This window comes from Canis aureus, chromosome 29 (assembly GCF_053574225.1).
Source record: "Canis aureus isolate CA01 chromosome 29, VMU_Caureus_v.1.0, whole genome shotgun sequence".
NCBI classification, from domain to species: Eukaryota; Metazoa; Chordata; class Mammalia; order Carnivora; family Canidae; genus Canis; species Canis aureus.
In genome coordinates, this window is record NC_135639.1 from 28,502,802 (window position 1) to 28,522,056 (window position 19,255).

The 19,255-nt window shown below is 39.4% G+C and overlaps 1 protein-coding gene across 1 annotated transcript in view; it reads left to right on the forward strand.

The window, feature by feature from the left end:
- The window catches only part of DNMBP (dynamin binding protein), a 107,624-nt gene that overhangs the window by 18,703 nt on the left and 69,666 nt on the right, over positions 1–19,255 (forward strand). The window contains exons 2-3 of the mRNA XM_077878015.1: positions 15,154–15,308; positions 17,437–17,559. Of these exons, the coding sequence (XP_077734141.1) occupies positions 15,164–15,308; positions 17,437–17,559 (268 nt within the window). The 5' untranslated portion in view covers positions 15,154–15,163. The remainder of the gene's footprint in view (positions 1–15,153; positions 15,309–17,436; positions 17,560–19,255) is intronic.

Genomic DNA, 19,255 nt, shown 5'->3' on the forward strand with positions numbered 1-19,255 from the left:
AAATAAAGAAATCTTTAAAAAATATTTTTAGATAAAAGCTGAGAGGAATTTTTTGCCAACAGACTTAGTACTGTAAGAAATGCTGAAGAATGTTCTTTAGGCTGAAGGGAAATGATAACAGAGGAAACTCAGATCTGTAGAAAGGAATAAAGAGCATTAGAAATGGTAATTATTTAGGCAAATGTGAAAGACTTTTCTTTCTTAATTTATTTAAAGAACAACTGTTTATAACAAAAATGGCATTGTATTATGGGGTGTATAGTATATTTTATCAGTTATTTATTGCTGTATAACAGATTATCTCCAAAGTTAATGGCTTAAACCAATAAATATTATCTTACAGTTTGTGTTGGTTGGGAATTAAAAGTAGGTTAACTGAGTAGTTCTGGCTCAGAGTCTGTCATGAGTTGCCATCAGAATGTTGTCTGGGGCTGCATTCATCTGAAGTATTGACTAGGTTCTATGATCTCCTAAGAGCTTACTCACATGACTGTTGACAGGAGGCCTCATTTTCACCATGTGGGGCTCTCCGTAAGGCTGCCTGAGTGTCCTCACAACCTAGTCTTGGATATCACACTATCACTACCACCACATTCTGTAGTTTATTATTATTTTTTTAAAGATTTTATTTATTCATGAGAGACACAGAGAGAGAGAGAGAGAGAGGCAGAGATACAGGCAGAGGGAGAAGCAGGCTCCATGCAGGGAGCCCGACGTGGGACTTGATTCAGGGTCTCCAGGATCACACCCTGGGCTGAAGGCGGCACTAAACCACTGAGCCACTGGGGCTGCCCCACATTCTGTAGTTTAGAAATGAGTCACTAGTAAAGCCCTCAATCAAGAGGAGGGGAATTAGGCTCCTCTCTTTGAAGGGAGCTGTATCTAAAAAGTTGTAGGCATACTTTAAGGCTACCACAAATACATAGAGGAAGTATATATGGCAAAAGTAACAGAAAGGACAGCATGGGATGGTAAATGAAACTAGACTGTCATATAGTTAATACATTGTATGTAAAGTGGTATAATATGAATTCTAAGTAAATGCATATTGTAATACCTAGAATAACCATTGAGAAATCCAGAGGTATAGCTAAGAAGCCAGTAGAGGAAGTGAAATGGAATACTAAAAACTATTTGACTAGCTTGAAATAAGGCAAGAAAGAAGGAACAAATGGGACAGGTAGGAAACAAATGCCTTATCAATAACATTAAATGTAAATGGTCTAAATATTTTAATTTAAAAGTATAAATGATCAGATTTAACAATTAGCTGTTTAAAGGAGAGGCATTTTATTTTTATTTTTTAAAGGATTTTATTTATTTATTCATGAGAGACAGAGAGAGAGAGAGGCAGAGACATAGGCAGAGGGAGAAGTATGCTCCGTGCAGGAAGCCTGATGTGAGACTTGATCCTGGGACTCCGGGATCATGCCCTGAGCCAAAGGCAGATGCTCAACCACTGAGCCACCCAGGCATCTCTAAAAGAGAGGCATTTTAGAAATAAGTCAGAGAAAGACAAATACTGTGTGAACTCATTTATATGTGGAATCTACAAAAAAGCCAGACTCATAGAAACAGAGTAGAATGGGCTAAGGGGTAGTACTAATGGATGGGTCAAACAGAACAAAGAGAACAAACTTCCAGTTATAAAATGAATAAGTTCTGGGGATATAATATACTATACAGCATGGTGACTATAGTTAACACTGTATTATATACTTGAAAATTGCTAAAAGGGTAGATTTTAAGTTTTCACTGCAAAAAAAGATTCTAATGTGATGGATAATCTTAACTAATCTTATTATGGTAACCATTTTGCTATATATACATGTATCAAAGCATCACATTGTGTACCTTAAACTTACATAATGTCATATGTCAATTATATCTTCATTAAGGTGAAGGAAAAAAAGAGATGTACTTTAAATATAAAGGCATAGATATGGTGAAAGTAAATAGCAAAAGATAAACCATGTAAACACTAAGGGAAAAGCTGGCATTGCTAAATTAATGTCAGAGAAAGTAGGCTTCAAGGTAAGGAGGGACATATTGTTATGATAAAAGTTAGTTCATCAAGATGATTGAAAAATTCTGTATATGCTAATAACAGCTTCAAAATACATGAAGCAAAACTAACAGAATTAAAGAGAAAAACAAGTTCCATTAAGAGTTGGGGGTTTAATACCCCTTTCTCAGTATTAACAGATCAAATAGAAAAAGTCAACAGGCTATGATCTGAATGCCAGCATCAACCACCTTAACGTAACTGACATTTTATAGAACGCTATTCTAAACAACTGCAGGAATGCACGTAACACTCAGAGAGACTGTGGAGCCATAAAACACCTCAATGAGTTTAAAATCATACAAAGTACGTTTTCTTTTCTTTTTTTTTTTTAAAAAGATTTTATTTATTTATTCATGAGACTCACAGAGAGAGGCAGAGACAGGCAGAGGGAGAAGCAGGCTCCACGCAGGGAGCTGGATATGGGACTTGATCCCTGGTCCCCAGGATCAGGCCCTGGGCTGAAGGCGGTGCTAAACCGCTGAGCCACCCGGGCTGCCCCAAAGTACATTTTCTGACCACAGAATTAAACTGGAAGTTAATAACAGAAAGATCTCCGGAAATATGAGTTATTTGGAAAGTAAACAGTGCACTTCCAAACATAGTTAAAAGAAGAAGTCATATGGGAAATTAAAAAATATTTTTGGTTGAATGGAAGTGAAAGCATCATATCAGAATCTATGAGAAGTAGCTAAAGCACTGTTTAGAGGGAAATTCAGAGCTTTAGATGCTTATATTAAAAAAGAGGAAGAATTTAAAATCTGTTGTCTAAGTTTTCACAGGAATGAGAAAAAGATGAACAAATTAAACCTAAGGTTGAAGCAGGGAAGTAACAAAGATAATAGAAAAAGAAATCAGTGTAATAGAAAACAAACAATAGAGACATTTAACAATGCCAAAAATTGATTCTTTGAAAAGATCCACAAAATTGATAACTTCCTAGAAAGACTACAAAAATGAGAGAAAACAAAAATTTCCAATATCATTACAGATTATACAGATATTAAAAGGTTAGTAAAGGAGGGATCCCTGGGTGGCGCAGCAGTTTAGCGCCTGCCTTTGGCCCAGGGCGTGATCCTGGAGACCCGGGATCGAATCCCACATCGGGCTCCCGGTGCATGGAGCCTGCTTCTCCCTCTGCCTGTGTCTCTGCCTCTCTCTCTCTCTCTCTGTGACTATCATAAATAAATAAAAATTAAAAAAAAAAAAGGTTAGTAAAGGAATATTATGAACAACTGTGTGCCAGCAAATTTGATAAGCTTGGATTACATGGACACATTTCTTGAAAAACACAATTTACTAAAACTGAGACAAGAAATGGAAAATTTGAATAACCCTATATCTTGAAAAAGTATTGACTATTTGACTAAAAACCTTTTCTTGAAATTCTGTAGGACCAGGTTATTTTACTGATGAATTCTATCAAATATTTAAGGTTAAAACAAAACCAGTCTAACATAGACTTTTTCCGAAAATAGAGGAGAAAGGAACACTTCGAGTTCTTCATGTGGCTAGCCTATCTCATATTCATAAATCTAACAAGGATATTTAAAGAAAAGAAGATTATAGTGGCAGCCGGTTAAGCATCTGCCTTTAGCTCAGGTCATGATCCCAGGGTTCTGGGATTGAGTCCTGCATTGGGCTTGACAGGGAGCCTGCTTCTTCCTCTCCCCTGCTTGTACTCTTGCTTGCTCGCTCTTTCTCTCTCTCTCTCTCAAATAAATCTTAAAAAAAAAAAAAAAATAAGATTGCAGACTAACATCCCTTGGAAAATAAGTGTAAAATCTTGAACAAAATAGTAGCAGGGGCACCTGGGTGGCTCAGTTGGTTAAGTGTCTACCTTTGGCTCAGGTCACGAACCTGGGGTCCTGGGATCAAGCCCCACATTGGGCTCCCTGCTTAGCAGGGAGTCTGCTTCTCTCTCTCCCTCTATCCCTCCCCCTGCTCCTTCTCTCTCTCTCTCTCTCAAATAAATAAAATCTTTAAAACAAACAAACAAACAAACAAACAAACAAACAACTCCCCAAACCCCCAAACAGTAGCAAATTGAAATTTGTACCATATAAAAAGAATAATAGGAGAGGCTGGCTCAGTTGAAGGAGGTGTGACTCTTGAGCTTGGGGTCGTGAGTTTGAGCCCCAGGTTGGGTGTAGAGATTACAAAAAACAAACAAAAACAAAAACAAAAAAACCAAAAAACTTAAACATAAGCAAATAGGGTTTATTCCAGGAATACAAGAGTAATTTAACATTTGAAAATCAATATAATTTGCCACATTAACAAAGGAGAAAAAAAACTTGATTCTCAGATTCAGAAAAAGCATTTGATAAAACTCATTTATTTATTTATTTTTTTTTTAAAAAGCAAACAAAACAGTATGCACAACTGAAGCAAGTCCTGAACTATGCCCTTCATTTCTTTTGGCAGGTATTACAATGATCAGAAATGCTAGCTGCCCAGAGGCCCAGCAAAAGACCCTGCACAATCTCTAGGACATAGTTAATTAATTACCCTGTGATTGTGTGCCTTTTCTATTTTAGCATTCCAGCTTATAGCAATTACCAGACACTATTATTAGCATCTGTAGCAATTTTGTAATCTTGTTATTAAAATGTCATCTTTGTTTTCTATCATGGCAGTCTATAATATAAATCTCCCACCTGTTTTGTTCTCCTTTTATCTTATCTCAGCCATTTTTTATAATATGTCACTCCCAGATTCAGGGTTTCCATATAGGTATATTATTTTCTTTACATATCCTACTTTTGCCCCCTCCTCTCCTGTCAGAGATCTTTTCACGTGAGATGAACCTTTCCATTGTTGAATTTTAGTTTTGACCATCCTGATTTAGAACATTAAATCCTCCTCATTGACACTGTCTAAGGAATCAGGCATTCACTGTGTTTGCACTCTCTTGGCTTTACTCTCCAGTTCATCTTAAGTAGGCAGTACCAGAAGATTCCATATATACATTTTTCTTTCAAGTATAGTGGCTCTAGTATTTATAAATGGCAAGTATTAGTTTTTGTTATTTGTTTGTATAAAGCTTTCAGTCCCTGTTTTCCATTGTGGTGGTGCTCTTTAAAATGAGCTAAAGCACCCACCTTGATAATGGTCTCAGCTATTTTTAACTCTGGTTGGACAGTTTCTTTCCTATTTTTCTTCCTCAGAATCTTTTGTTTTTAGAATTCCTTTTCTGATTCTTCCTCCTAAAAAACCAAGAATATTTTACAAAGTAGGCTGAGAAACTCCTCATGTCGTTTTAAATCTTTTTCTATAGCAAAAAATCTAGCTTGTACTTGAAACAGATAAGGAAAAGAAACAAGATGCCTACCTTGCAGATCTATGTAACAGTTCCTCACAGTTTGGAACACTGGGTTAATACATTTTCTTGGCGTTCCCTGGAAACTGTCCTAAAATGTCCTGTTTCCACACGTTCGTGGTGTTCCTTGGTATCTGCAGCCTCACCCAAAAGTTTCATCTTCATCTGCACTTCTGCAACTGCTATCAGGTGTGTTATCTGGGCATTTATTACATACACAGCAGAGTGGAGCTGTGAATTTTAATGTATTGCTCAGTTGCTTAGCTCAGACATGTCTAACATATTTACTTATGAGTCAGTAAGTCTTATATTTCCACCCATAATTGAGATTCATGCGCGGCTTAAGAAATGGGTACCTGAGAGAGCACTTAAGAAACTCTTAGGTTGACCCATCTAAAAATATTTTTTAATGGAAATATCTTCAAACTTGGTAGGTCCTGAAGTATAACCTTGGGACCTTCCTCCACCAGTGCAATTTTATCAAAAGACAAAATTGATGTAGAGATATATAAGCAGATTTTTTAAAAGTCGCTGCTACTTTGTTTTAGATGAGAAGTGTTTGGTTTAAATCCTGAAGTGGACCAAAGGACTGATGGACTGGAAGCCTGATCTATATCCTATCCTTCTGCCAAGGTTGCTGTCTTCCAATTTGGGACCAATTTGAAACAAGCAAAATGTGATGTAAATTGTAAGATAGTTTATGATAGCAGATTCTTTTTCTCCCTTCATTACCCTGATCACCCTAAGTCAGAGCAGGCTCTTCATTTTTTCCTAAGAGTCCAACATTCCATGTAGCTGTCTAACCAAAGTATATGTCGTGAGTCAGTGCTGTTGTCATCAGAAGAGCAGGAGGCAGAAGATTCTGTTGAGGGAGGACAGCATGGCCCAGACTGTGCTACTCAGCCTCATGGGGGATGCCATGATCAAGATGGGTTCTACTTTTTCCTCCTCATCATTGCTATTTCTCTGATAATCACCTGGCAGTGACTGTTGACCTTCTGTTCAAAGTGAACTCCAGGGATCCCTGGGTGGCGCAGCGGTTTAGCGCCTGCCTTTGGCCCAGGGCGCGATCCTGGAGACTCGGGATCGAATCCCACGTCGGGCTCCCTGCATGGAGCCTGCTTCTCCCTCTTCCTGTGTCTCTGCCTCTCTCTCTCTCTCTCTCTCTGTGACTATCATCAATAAATAAAAAATTAAAAAAAAAAAACAAAAAAAAAAAAAATAAAGTGAACTCCAGTGACAGAAACCAGAAGAGGAAATGCTATTTTCCTAGCTTCTCTCATTTCCTTCCTGAAACAGATTTAAGCTTCATTTTCTGACACTTCTGATCCTTTCACACAAAGCAAAGATACTATTCTTTTTAGCCCTGTTTTGTCAGGAATAAGAGAACTGCACAGTTGCTTTTTAAAGTGAAATATTTATCATGGCTAGGACTTGAAATTTTAAAAATGGATTTCCATTCCCAAAAGGTAATGTTTTCATGAAGGTCAATTTCAAGACCTAAAGAAATTTCTACATGCTCATAAAAGCATATTCCTTTGAAGGAACCTGTACTGGAGAGTCCCTACAACGAAGACCCTCTTCCCCACCTCCTGCCAGGTAGGCACAGATGTAGTTGTACGACTCCAGGGCTCCCCCTCTGCAGGAGTGAACAAGGAGAAAGAGCATTCATTTGTTAAGGAAACCCATTTGGAAATTTTGTTCTAGAATCCCAGAATTTAGACTTATACTATGAATTGGGAAATATTAGAATAAATATCAAAAGTGTCACCAGTGTTTTTTGAAGGAATCAATTTTCAAAACTCTTTTACATTGTATCCTACTTTCCTCGTAGTAAAATAGATGGCTCTGAGTTTTGAAACAAGAATTTAGAGTTTGGGTCCCATGCACCAAAATCTATCAAAAGTGAGGCTATTCTTTTAGTGGAGTAGTACATGCATCAATATTTTTTTTTGCATCAATATTTTTATAAGTATTTTTAAAGCCTTCAAAATTTATATCTCTAGCTCTTATCTCTCACCTGGCTTTACAATGGTAGATTTAGGAACTAATTTTTTAGTTTTCTGTATTCTTTGTCCTCATTTTTTTCATGCACAGTTCTCAGAAATCCTGAAAATCTCTTTGGGCATGTATCTATCAAAAATCTAGCAAAGTATGGAAGGCACTCTGAGGTTAGGTAAATTGAGGAGGTCCTACCTAGAACGGAATAGATATAGGTTTAGGGTATATTACTAGCAGGAGAGCCACCCCAGGCCTGAAGGGGCAGGGAACCTGGAGTCAACTGATAGCCCAGCAGGGAAGGAGCCAGGGAATAAATACTCCAACCTTACCATCCTTCTACCATAGCTGTTCTGCTATGCCTCCCGTTGGCTGAACCCAAATGGAAGCCAGAGGTAAGGGAGCACATTTATGGGTTCTTAAAGATCAGCTCTGAGAAGCAGAGTGCAGGGCGGAGGAAGGTGGAGGACAGGCCTAGAAGGGAAATGGAAGACGTCCAGCACATGCTTACTGTTCAGTGGCCTCAATCTGTACCAGGCTCAGCTCTTTTCTCAAAAGACTGCTTTGGAAATAACTCTTTAAGCTTTGTAATATCAGTGTCTATCAGGGTAAAAGTTTATAGCTTGTGATCTCAGGAGATCTTTCAGTAAGTATGTCCAGACTTGTAGATATATTGCTTATTAAAAATGACTGAAGTTCCCCAGGCCTTCCTTCACATCCTCTCACTTGTATGACATGCATTTTAAAAACTCTTTTGACTGCGGTAAATATATATATATATACACACACACACACACATATACACATACATATATACACACAAACACATATTTAACATAAAATATACCATTTAAACATTTTCAAGTGTACAGTTCTGTGGCATGCACTGTTGTGCAGCCATCACCACCATCCATCTCCAGAACTTTTCATCTCTTGGAACTGAAACCCTATACCCATTTTCTCCTCACCCCAGTCCCTGGGAACCACCATTCTACTTTCAGTTTCTTGGAGTGTGACTGTTCTTGATACATCATGTAAGTGAAATAACAGGATTTGTCTTTCTGTGACTTAGCATAATGTCTTCAAGTTTCATCCGTGTTCTAGTTGGTGTCAGACTGGCCTTCCTTTTTAAGGCTGTGATATTCCATTGTATGTACATACCACATTTCCCTGCCCCCCCCCCAAGTTTTTATTTAAATTCCAGCTTGTTAACGTACAGTGCAATATTAGTATCAGGTGTAGAATTTAGTGATTCATCAGTTACATACAACACCCAGTGCTCATCACAAATGCCTTCCTTAATCTGCATCATCCGTTTCACCATTCCCTTTCCTCCCCCCACCACCTCCCCTCCAGTAACCAACAATTTGTTTTCTATAGTTAAGAATCTGTTTCTTGGTTTGCGTCCACCCCCCTACTATGTCATTTGTTTTGTTTCTTAAATTCTATATATGAGTGAAATAAAATGGCCTTTGTCTCTGACTTATTTTGCTTAGTATAACACTGTCTAGTTCCATCCATGTCGTGGCAAGTGGAAAGATTTCACTCTTATGGCTGAATAATATTCCGTAGTATATATTACCCCATCTTCTTTACCATTCATTAGTCGATGGACATTTGGGCTCTTTCCATTATTTGGCTGTTGTAGATAATGCTACATTCAGTGTCATGGCTGTAACCTAAACGTGCGGTATGAGGTCTCAGAAATCTACAAGGTGATATAAGAGCAAGGGCTAGGGATCCCTGGGTGGCGCAGTGGTTTAGCGCCTGCCTTTGGCCCGGGGTGCGATCCTGGAGGCCCAGGATCGAATCCCACGTCGGGCTCCTGGTGCATGGAGCCTGCTTCTCCCTCTCTCTCTCTCTGTGTGACTATCATAAATAAATACAAATTAAAAAAAAAGAGCAAGGGCTATAGAAACTGAGACACTGAAGGTGGAAGTGAGCTTGAGGAGGAGAGGTAGAAGTGGAGAGTGGGGAGTCTTTAAATATGTGGACAGATGGGAACCTACAATGGAGAAAAGAAAACATGTAAACAAATGAAAAAAATCTGGACAGAAAATGCTTTATGGGAGCAGAGGGCATTTTGATTGAGTAGGACTACACTGAGGGCTACTTCTGAGTAACAGTAAGATGAGGCTTTTGAGTGTGCTGTGGGCAAAGTTAGAAAAGCTGGATTAAAACTGATTCTCGGCTGGATTGTCTCAGTCCTTAATATACTAGTATTTTGTGCCCCTCCTCTTTTTTTTTTTTTTTTAAGATCTTATTTATTTATTCATGAAAGACACAGAGAGAGGCAGAGACACAGGCAGAGGAAGAAGAGTCTTCCCTGTGGGGAGCCTGATGTGGGATTAGATCCCAGGATCACACCCTGAGCTAAAGGCAGACACTCCCAGGTGTCCCTTTTATGCCCCTCCTAAAGGGAAATATAGTCTATAGCCTTCTCCAAGTTTATAGTGACCATGGAGTTCTTGTATTAGAAGCTGATTAGTATCCTCAGAACATGTTTGGGCAAATGATGGCGACTAAGCTAAATTCCTTGGGGACAGGAACTATATCTTGAATGTTCTTTGTATATCATGGGAGTAAAACGGGATTAAGAGGTAGCTTCCATGGATATCAGTTGATAGAAAGTGTTAAAATATCCTTGAGTCACTAAAGAATTTCACTGTAGATTTAAGAATCTCTCTCTGTCTCTACCTCTACCTGAGAGATAAGCGTGTGTATCTCTTTCTGAGATTAATGGTCAAATTATCTGCAGGGCTTTATTTTTCCCTAGTTAGAGTCGATACTTTGGGATAGGAGTTGAGCTGTTTAGGATGATAGAGAGTCAAATGCTCCGGTCAACCACCAACAGGATTAGAGAATAAATACTTAATGAATATTGGGTTAAGCCTGTGTGGGAATTTGACTGAGTCCATTAGGTTTGATAAGTATTTGTTGAGTATGTGAATGAATTATAGAAAACAGGAAGACCTTGTGAATTTTTAAGCAACTGAACAATATATAAAAATCAACAATTCAAAAGATTAACCAGGTTCATTGACAGATTAGTGGGGAGAAATGAATTGTATCTTTGGCAGAGAAAAGAGGAAAATGACTCTTAAAACTAACAACAACCAAATGTTAACAGATAATGACCCTAGCTAAGATACATATATGCCAAAGTCTCAGAAGGGAAAGTCTATGGTTCATTTTGAAATGCATCAAAAATAAAATGAAAAATAAACATTTACAATGTGTCAAAAAGTAACTCGGACTGATATATGGATAAAGAGGGATGATAAGGTAAGTGCAGTAAGATGTGAATGGTAGAATGTAAGTGGCAGGTGTAAAATTCTTCCAACTTCGCTGTTTGAAAATCTTTACATGAAAATGTTGGGGAACCAAAGAGAGGAAAATGGAAGTCTAAGCGATTTCAAAGGAAGAACCAGTGAGATTTAAGAGAAGAGACGCTTGTAGTAAAAAGAACATGGGCACTGGAGTCAAATGGATCTGAATTCTGGTTCTGGCTAAGCTGTTTATTTGCTGGAGAGTTGAGATACCCTGCTCAGTGGTGGCACTGGGATTTGAACCCAAGCACCCTGGCTCTAGAGCCTGGCTGTCTATCTTGCAATGCAGTCATGATTCAAGCTTCTAGTTTAGTGTCTGGCACACACTAGCTTCTCAAGTGGTAGCTGTTGATGCTAGTGTACCGTCGGCTATAGAGGGTGAAGAAATCCACAGTACTGTTTGATCCGGAAGATTTATATGACACTGTTATACAAGCTGGAAGGTCAAAGTATTTATGGACTAGAGATCGTTAATTTTGTTTTAGATAAGTGGAAGTAGAGATTTTGAAATGAACAGTTTCATATATGTTTCTAAAGTTTTTTTTTTTTTTTTAAGATTTTATTTATTTATTCATGATAGAGAGAGAGAGGCAGAGACACAGGCAGAGGGAGACGCAGGCTCCATGCAGGGAGCCCAAGGTGGGACTCCATCCAGGGACTCCAGGATCGCGCCCTGGGCCAAAGGCAGGCGCTAAACTGCTGAGCCACCCAGGGATCCCCTGTTTCTAAAGTTTGATAAATGATTTGCTCCCTAAAAATTTAAAAGCATGTTATGTGCCGAGCACTGCTCTAGACTAGTGAGCAAACCAGACCAAAAATCTCTCCATTCACAGGGTTCTGTGTTCTAAAAGAGTCTCAAGAATTGAGGACCTTTAAGTCTCAGATGCCGAGCGGAAATGCAGGCATTCACCAGCAAGAGAAGAAGATGGTGTTTGCACAGCCGACTTTCCCCCTGTCCCTGACCTCCTGCTGTCTGGGCAGCCCTCTGCTCTGCTCGCTCTCAAGCCCAGCTGTGTTCTGATTTCCTCAGCAGCTCTTTTTACTTCCATCTGGAGTTGGTGAACAGCTTATATAAGCTATTTATGATTAAGTTTCAAAATATCTGTCCAGGCCTCTAAAATGGCCCAGACAGGAACAATAACTGTTGCTTTTCACGAGGGTAGCCAGGGCAGAGAAGACAGAGATGAAATTCATGATAGTCCACGTAAAACAGAGAGCACTAAGATCTCTGTTCTGGTCTCTCACACGCATCCTGTGCTGCAGCCGATGCAGCCGGGCTCTGACTCCAGCGCCCTCGCAGGGTGTGTGCTCCGCAGCGATTACGCACTCATTCCAACAGGGTAGGAGGTCAGTCAGTAAAAGTATTCATCGAGCCAGACCCTCCTCTCCTCTGAGTCATTTCTTGGTACAACAGAAAGGTTCTCAGGGAGAGGCTTTAACTCTTTCAGATCACCGACTTTACTCCTCAGTGCAATAGGATTTCTCTCACCCCCAACGGAGCTCATGTTCATTCTTTCTTTGACATTTCAGAGAATGAAGTATATATTTAGTCTGAGAGTGAGATGGAATGTGAGAAAATGGAGTTAGAAGGAGGGAAATAATATCCACCACAGCCCAACCTTGAGGAGTTGTGTTAATATATATAGATGGCTAAGAGGTTTGCAAAATATTATGCTTGTTTAAAAAAAATATTTATGACACCACCCTTACAGGGAAATCTGACATCTGGCAACTTTAGCTATTTGGAAGACAGCCAGAAAATAAGAAAGTGGCCTCAGAGCACATAAAAAAATAACTGTTGAAAAACTCTAGCTAGCTAACACATGTAGTTTACCACCACAGAAGAGTTAGCGTTTCCTGTGGAGCTTGTTTACTTTTTATTTATCTGGAAACTTCTGATAATTTGGGCGGGGTCTGTGTGGCCTTCTTTCCCCAGCAGAGTAGAAACAGCATTCTAGAAAGAGGATAGGAAAGCTGACAGAGGAGGCTACTGATAGCAAAGGAATGGCTGACCTCAAAAGAGAAAGACCCATACTGGTATTATCACAGTAGAGTAATGTATGGTCTTCATAATGAACTTGCATCCATCAGTGAAAGAGTAAATTAGGTTCAGTGTCTTTTCTATTGAAGAAGGCAGAGAGGTTAAAAAAAAAAAAAAAAGAAGGCAGAGAGGTATATAATGTCTTTTTATTTTTATTTTTATTATTTTTTTAATGTCTATTTTTAAACATGGTCAAAGCCAAACCAAGTTTTGACAAGTTGAAATGGTAAATTCTATGGTGTTTCTATCCTTGAAATAGCACATTCTCTGGTGATGATATATCAGTGAGACAGATTTGAGCTTGTAGCTGATTATGGAAATAATGTTAGGAATAGCTGCTAACATTTATTGAGCACCTCCTGTATCAGCCCTCTCCTAGTGCTTTCACACTATTAGCATACTGTCTCTTTGGAGCCAGTCAGATCTGGGTTTCCGTTTCCATTCCATCTGACTTACTGCATGCCCTTGGACAGATTATGTCACCTCCCTGAACCTGTGTCCTCATCTGCAAAATGGAAATCAATAATATACGAGAGGATTGTTGTGAGGACTCAATGAAGGAAGTACATAGTACATTGTGTGGCACATAGTAAGTGCTCTGTAAATACCAGGCATTGTTATAATGATTTTCATCATTATCATCATCCTCTTGATGATTATTATGAACGTCTTATTATCCCCATTTTTCTGAACAGGAAACTAGTCCAGAGAGTTTAAGGAGTGTGTCCAAAGTGAAATAACTAATAAACAGTGGAGCTGGCATTTGAACTTTGGTCTCTGATTCCAGACCCGTAATTACTTTGCATTCATATTCTGCCTCTTTAGCATGTGATTATAATTAGATTTTCATACTTAAAATACATGGCAGGAAAGGGCAGAGGATGTGGGGAATGTTACTGGCCACCTCTTTTTTCCACCATGGACCCAACTCATCTCATGAAAATGTTCTGGTCACACAAAGATAAGCTCCTTTTACTCAACAGTACAAATTAAATATGCAGTGTTGAATAGTGTTGCATAATCATCAAAATCTTAAAGGTACCCCACATCAATATACTCAATTATTTATTAGGTGCCTAACATGTTTGTCCTTATCACTGTTTCCTTAGATAATAAATTCAGTGGAGCTTTAACTATTTTTTAAATTAAGCATTTAGCACTCTTTGATGTCATCATAGTTATATATGAGATGAAAATTAGAAACCTCATCTCTAACAACATCAGCTAGATCCTTGAGGTAAATAAAGGAGAATAGACTTGAGGCCTGACACTATGGAGAGCGTCAGCTGCTCCATGTGAAAGATGTAGAAAGATTGCTAATCATGACTGAATGTTTACAGGTGAGCACATGCCCACTGGTTCCTCCCTTTCTGTTGCTTTAAATGCATACTTAGGCTCCCCAGGCACACATATCAAGGTAACAGACACATCAACTTAGCATAGCACAGACACAGTAACAGCATGAGGATACTATGCAGGCTTGGCCAGTGGGTGTCTTTGAGCTGGAAACACATTCTTGATCTGGTGTAGTGTATATACTAGATCTTGTATAGAGGTGTCACTTTTATATCTCCCTTGTTCTTTTCATGGATTCCTATTTTTCAGTATGTTTTAAATCTCTGTCTTTGAGGTATGATCCCACATCCTTTTTTTGCAGTAGGGAGGAGCCAGGATGCCCTGAGCCTGAATCCTGGCCTTGCTCCTATGAACTCTGAGCTCAGACAAATTAAGTTTTCCAACTTGCTGATCATAAATATTCTAATCTTTAAGATAATTCTGGGGAAATAAATGAAATGCCATGTTTAAAATCTCTGCTTTTGGGGCACCTGGGTGGCTCAGTGTTTGAGCATGTGCCTTTGGCTCAGGTTGTGATCCCAGGGTCCTGGGATTGAGCCCTGCATCAGTCTCCTCACAGGGAGCCTGCTTCTACCTGTGCCTATGTCTCTATCTGTGCCTATGCCTCTCTCTCTGTGTCTTTCATGAGTAAATAAAAAAATCTTTAAAAAATATAAAATCCCTGCTTTGTAAATACCTCATTTTAAAAGTACCATATTGCCTGTACTTGAAAAATGTGAATTTCCTTATTGCCTTCTTCAAGTATGTTGAGAAGTCTGCATTTACCAACTTGTACCTTTTCTGTCACTCCTAAAGATCACTTTTTTTTTCCCCAATTCCAGGATTGCCTTGAGAATCAAATGAAAAATATATGAGGAAATTATTATTTTTGTGAGATAGTACTTTAATTTCTTTAAAAGTATAAACTACAAACTTTGTATTTGCTTAGCTTTGACTTGATTCTGTCTTTTGATCTTAAGCGTTGTCCTTCTCAAGATATTGACCTATATCCCAATGTCTTAAATAGTTATGCTTTCCAATTTCTTTTGACCTATTTTTCCAGGTTATAAAACATGGAGGCTGGCTCAGTGGTTCGAGCCATCTTTGACTTCTGCCCCAGTGTATCAGAAGAACTACCGCTCTTTGTGGGAGATATTATTGAGGTGTTGGCAGTGGTGGATGAATTTTGGCTTCTAGGAAAGAAAGAGGATGTTACAGGTAAGGGGCCCCTAATTCCTTGGGTACAAAATAGAGCATAAGCCCTCCTTTCTTTCCATATTGAAAATAAAGATTAGGGATGCCTAGGTGGCTCAGCGGTTGAGGGTCTGCATTCAGCTCAGGGCATGATCCTGGAGTCCTGGGATCAAGTCCCATGTTGCACTCCCTTCAAGGAGCCTGCTTCTCCTTCTGCCTATGTTTCTGCCTCTCTCACTGTGTCTCTCATGAATAAATAAATAAAATCTTAAAATAAAAATAAAGGTTAAATGGGAAGCCCAAGTCAAATACACTTCAGAATCCTTTTGTGTTTTTTGTTATGTCTTTACTGTGGTTTCTGCCAGTGAGGAGAGAATGTTTGTTATCGTTCCATCTCTCCTTATCGGTTCCTTCCAAAGGTTGAGATGGTTCGATACCAGCTGCCCCCAGCCCAGTTTTCTATTCACATGTTTACCTAGGTCTTTCTCTTTTGTACTCAGAGCTGTTGCTTCCCTTCTGAAAATATGTGTTACTTCTTTATTCAGAACCCTGTTGTTTGCCATTACTTTTCACTACCAGTCTTTATCTCTGATTTATGGAACTTAAGTTCCTCCCCACCATGTTTTCTCTAGCCATCTATCTTCTTCCAACATTTTCTACCCTTTATTTCACTCTTCTCAAGGGAGCATGATGCACCCTGTTCACTCCTTCCTAGATCCATGGTTGGTCCAAATAGCTACCTTCCATTTCTTATGCACCTGGTTTCCTTTCTTCTATTCTTTAAAATATACATTAACACCCATTTCTTTCATTAATTAGCCTAGGGAAAGGTGGAAGTTTTTACCACACACTGTGCTCTTTTTTTTTTTTTTTATGATAGTCACACACACACACAGAGAGAGAGAGAGAGAGAGAGAGAGAGGCAGAGACACAGGCAGAGGGAGAAGCAGGCTCCATGCACTGGAGCCTGACGTGGGATTCGATCCCGGGTCTCCAGGATCGCGCCCTTGGCCAAAGGCAGGTGCCAAACCGATGTGCCACCCAAGGATCCCCACACACTGTGCTCTTGTGTTAAATCTAGTCCTTAACTTATATATATTTATGTAAGTTAGGGCTGAAGTTTGTTATATAATCCTTTGAACAGACACTTAACCCATATTTGGGAGATAGTAGATTATTCCCCAGTAGAAATGGTAGCTCAGCTAAGACAAACATGATGAGTAAGATTTAGCAAGGCAAAGAGGATAGATAGATAGAGCTGTTTATCCAAAGGCCCTGGAATGACCAAGAACATGGAGAGTCTGAGAAAATCTCAACATGGCATGCAGTGTGAAAGGTTGAGAAAAGCTCAACATGGCATGCAGCAGCAAATGGTGCTGGGGAAAGCCGCAGGAGCTAGATCGCAGAGGACAGAGTGTGCCATGATGAGGAGTTATGGAATGGGATACAATACAGGTGCTTTTTAAACTTCATCAGAGATGAAGTTTAGAAAACTCACTGCTACAGATTGGAAAATGATAAGAAAGGGCAAAACAAAGGATAGGGAGGCAGACTGGGAGTTGTTGAAATAACCTGGGTGAGACAAGCATGCTGGCTTGGACCAACATGGTAGGTCTGGAGATAAGTGGAGGATACAAGAGATATTTAGAAGGTGGAATCCATTCTGGTGCTTTCCAACTGACAGACTCTGTCTATCTACTACTACCCATAAAAACCCTACCGATCTTCAGATTCAGATGCAAGCTTTTTCAGTGAATTTTTAAAATTCTTCCTGAACAACTTTCTACCTTTTGTAACTTCCATAGTGATTTGTGCACCTTTAGTATGTCACTAGATTTCAGCATGGAATTATTGCTTGTGTCTGAATTAGATTTTAAGACCTTTGAGAGCCAATTCCATCTTACCCATTTTGCCCTCTGCAGGGTGCCCTGTGTAGAGTGGCAGCCAATTAATGCTGATTGGATCGAATTGCATTCTCTGGGCTCTACATGCATCAAACTTTGTGCACTGTACTTTTTTGACAGTAGATTCTCCAATTACGAGTACTCAGTTTTTAATTCATTGTCTATAAATGGACTCGGAAGTTATTTTGTCTTGGTACACAGACAGAAAATGAAATTTCAACATTGGAAATGTTTGCTTTTATTTTCAGGGCAGTTCCCCAGCAGTTTTGTGGAAATTGTGACCATTCCCAGTCTAAAAGAAGGAGAGAGGCTGTTTGTCTGTATCAGTGAATTTACGTCCCAAGAATTGAACAGTCTTCCCCTCCATCGAGGTAAGTTGGCCATTCAAGAGTAGACTTTTTTAAGAATTTTACTTATTTAGTTGAGATAGAAGGAAAGAGTGAGAGAGAGAGCATGAGCAGAGGGCAAAGAGGGGGAGAAGCAGACTCCCCGTTGAGCAGGAAACCCAATGTGGGGCTTGATTCCAGGACCCTTAGTTCATGTCCTGAGCCAAAGGTAGACACTTAACTGATTGAGCCATCCAGGCACCCCAGGAGTAGACTGTTTAAAATAAGATTAGTTGGGGCACCTGGGTAGCTAAATTGGTTAAGCATCTGACTCTTGATTTCGGCTCAGATTATGACCTCAGGCTTGTGAGATGGAGCCCCATGTCAGGCTCCATGCTCAGTGGGGAAACTGCTTGGGTTTCTTTTCCTCTTCTGCCCCTCCCCACTTGTGCACATGTGCTCTCTCTCTGTCTCTAAAAAAGTAAAAAATAAAAATAAACAGGATTAGTGGAGTTGACCCATTTTGACAACTAGATCTCTTTTTGAATGTTTTTAAGTGGCTAACCTCTGGAGATCTTAGTTATAGCAAGATTGTGCTGACAATAATAATGCCTTATATTTGCATAGCATTTTGTAATTTCCATTGTATTTTCTCACAAATACATTCTAATTTGATCCTCACCACAGTGCTGGGAGGTAGCCAAGTAGATATTATTAACTGCATTTAATAAATAATGAAAATGAGTTTCAAAGAATGTTACCTGCAGGTAAGAACTTTTGGTCTCAGGATATGAAGTTCATGTCACCTGATTATAAGTTCAGCATTCTCTTTCCACTGTATGAACTTCTAAAGATGGACTCTAAACCATTTCACCAGGGATGCCTGGGTGGATCAGTGGTTGAGTGTCTGCCTTGGGCTCACAACGTGATCCCGATCCCCGGATCAAGTCCCACATTGGGCTCTCCGTGGGGAGCCTGCTTCTCCTTCTGCCTGCGTCTCTGACTCTCTCTCTGTGTCTCTCATGAATAAATAAATCTTAAAAAAAAAAAAAAAAATGAACCATTTCACCAAATATATTTAAGTCCACACATTTCTGCATAAGCACAGAAACCAAGAATGTTTATGATCAGTGCAATTTTGTGATGAGTCAGGACAGCCAGCAAAATGGTAGAATTTGTTTGGCATGTTATCAATATTGTTACTTGTTCTTTTGAGTATGGCCCTAAAGGGATAGGCTTAATTTCTTAAACCATGTGCACATATGAGAGAGACAGATCAGAAGTGGGGAAAGACAGGACCTAGCAAACTTCCCTAATCTTTAGGAGAAGAAGGAATATCGGATTTGGATCTCAATCCTCAAATCTATTTTGAGAGTTTCTTACACTTCACTTTACACTGACCCTCTACCTCTTTTCTGAACAGCTCCTTGTTAATCAGTATTGGGAAGGCAGAAAGAAATAGATCAAGATGTTATAGCAGGGAATTTCTATCTGCCCCTACTCACAGCCCTCCCACTGGGGGGCGGGGGGTGGCTGTCATTCATGTCAGACCAGAGGGAATAAGGAGAAAAGTCCAGAGTACAGTGGCTTCGATCAGAGCTATGCAGAGGATATGGGTGGCATAGATTTGTCCTTTCCTATACCTGGCTCCTGGAGCAAATAGTGGGCATAAGAAAATACTCTATAGGAATATGCAAGGTCTATAACATTTGGGGAACTTGAGGATGTGGCTTCTAGAATT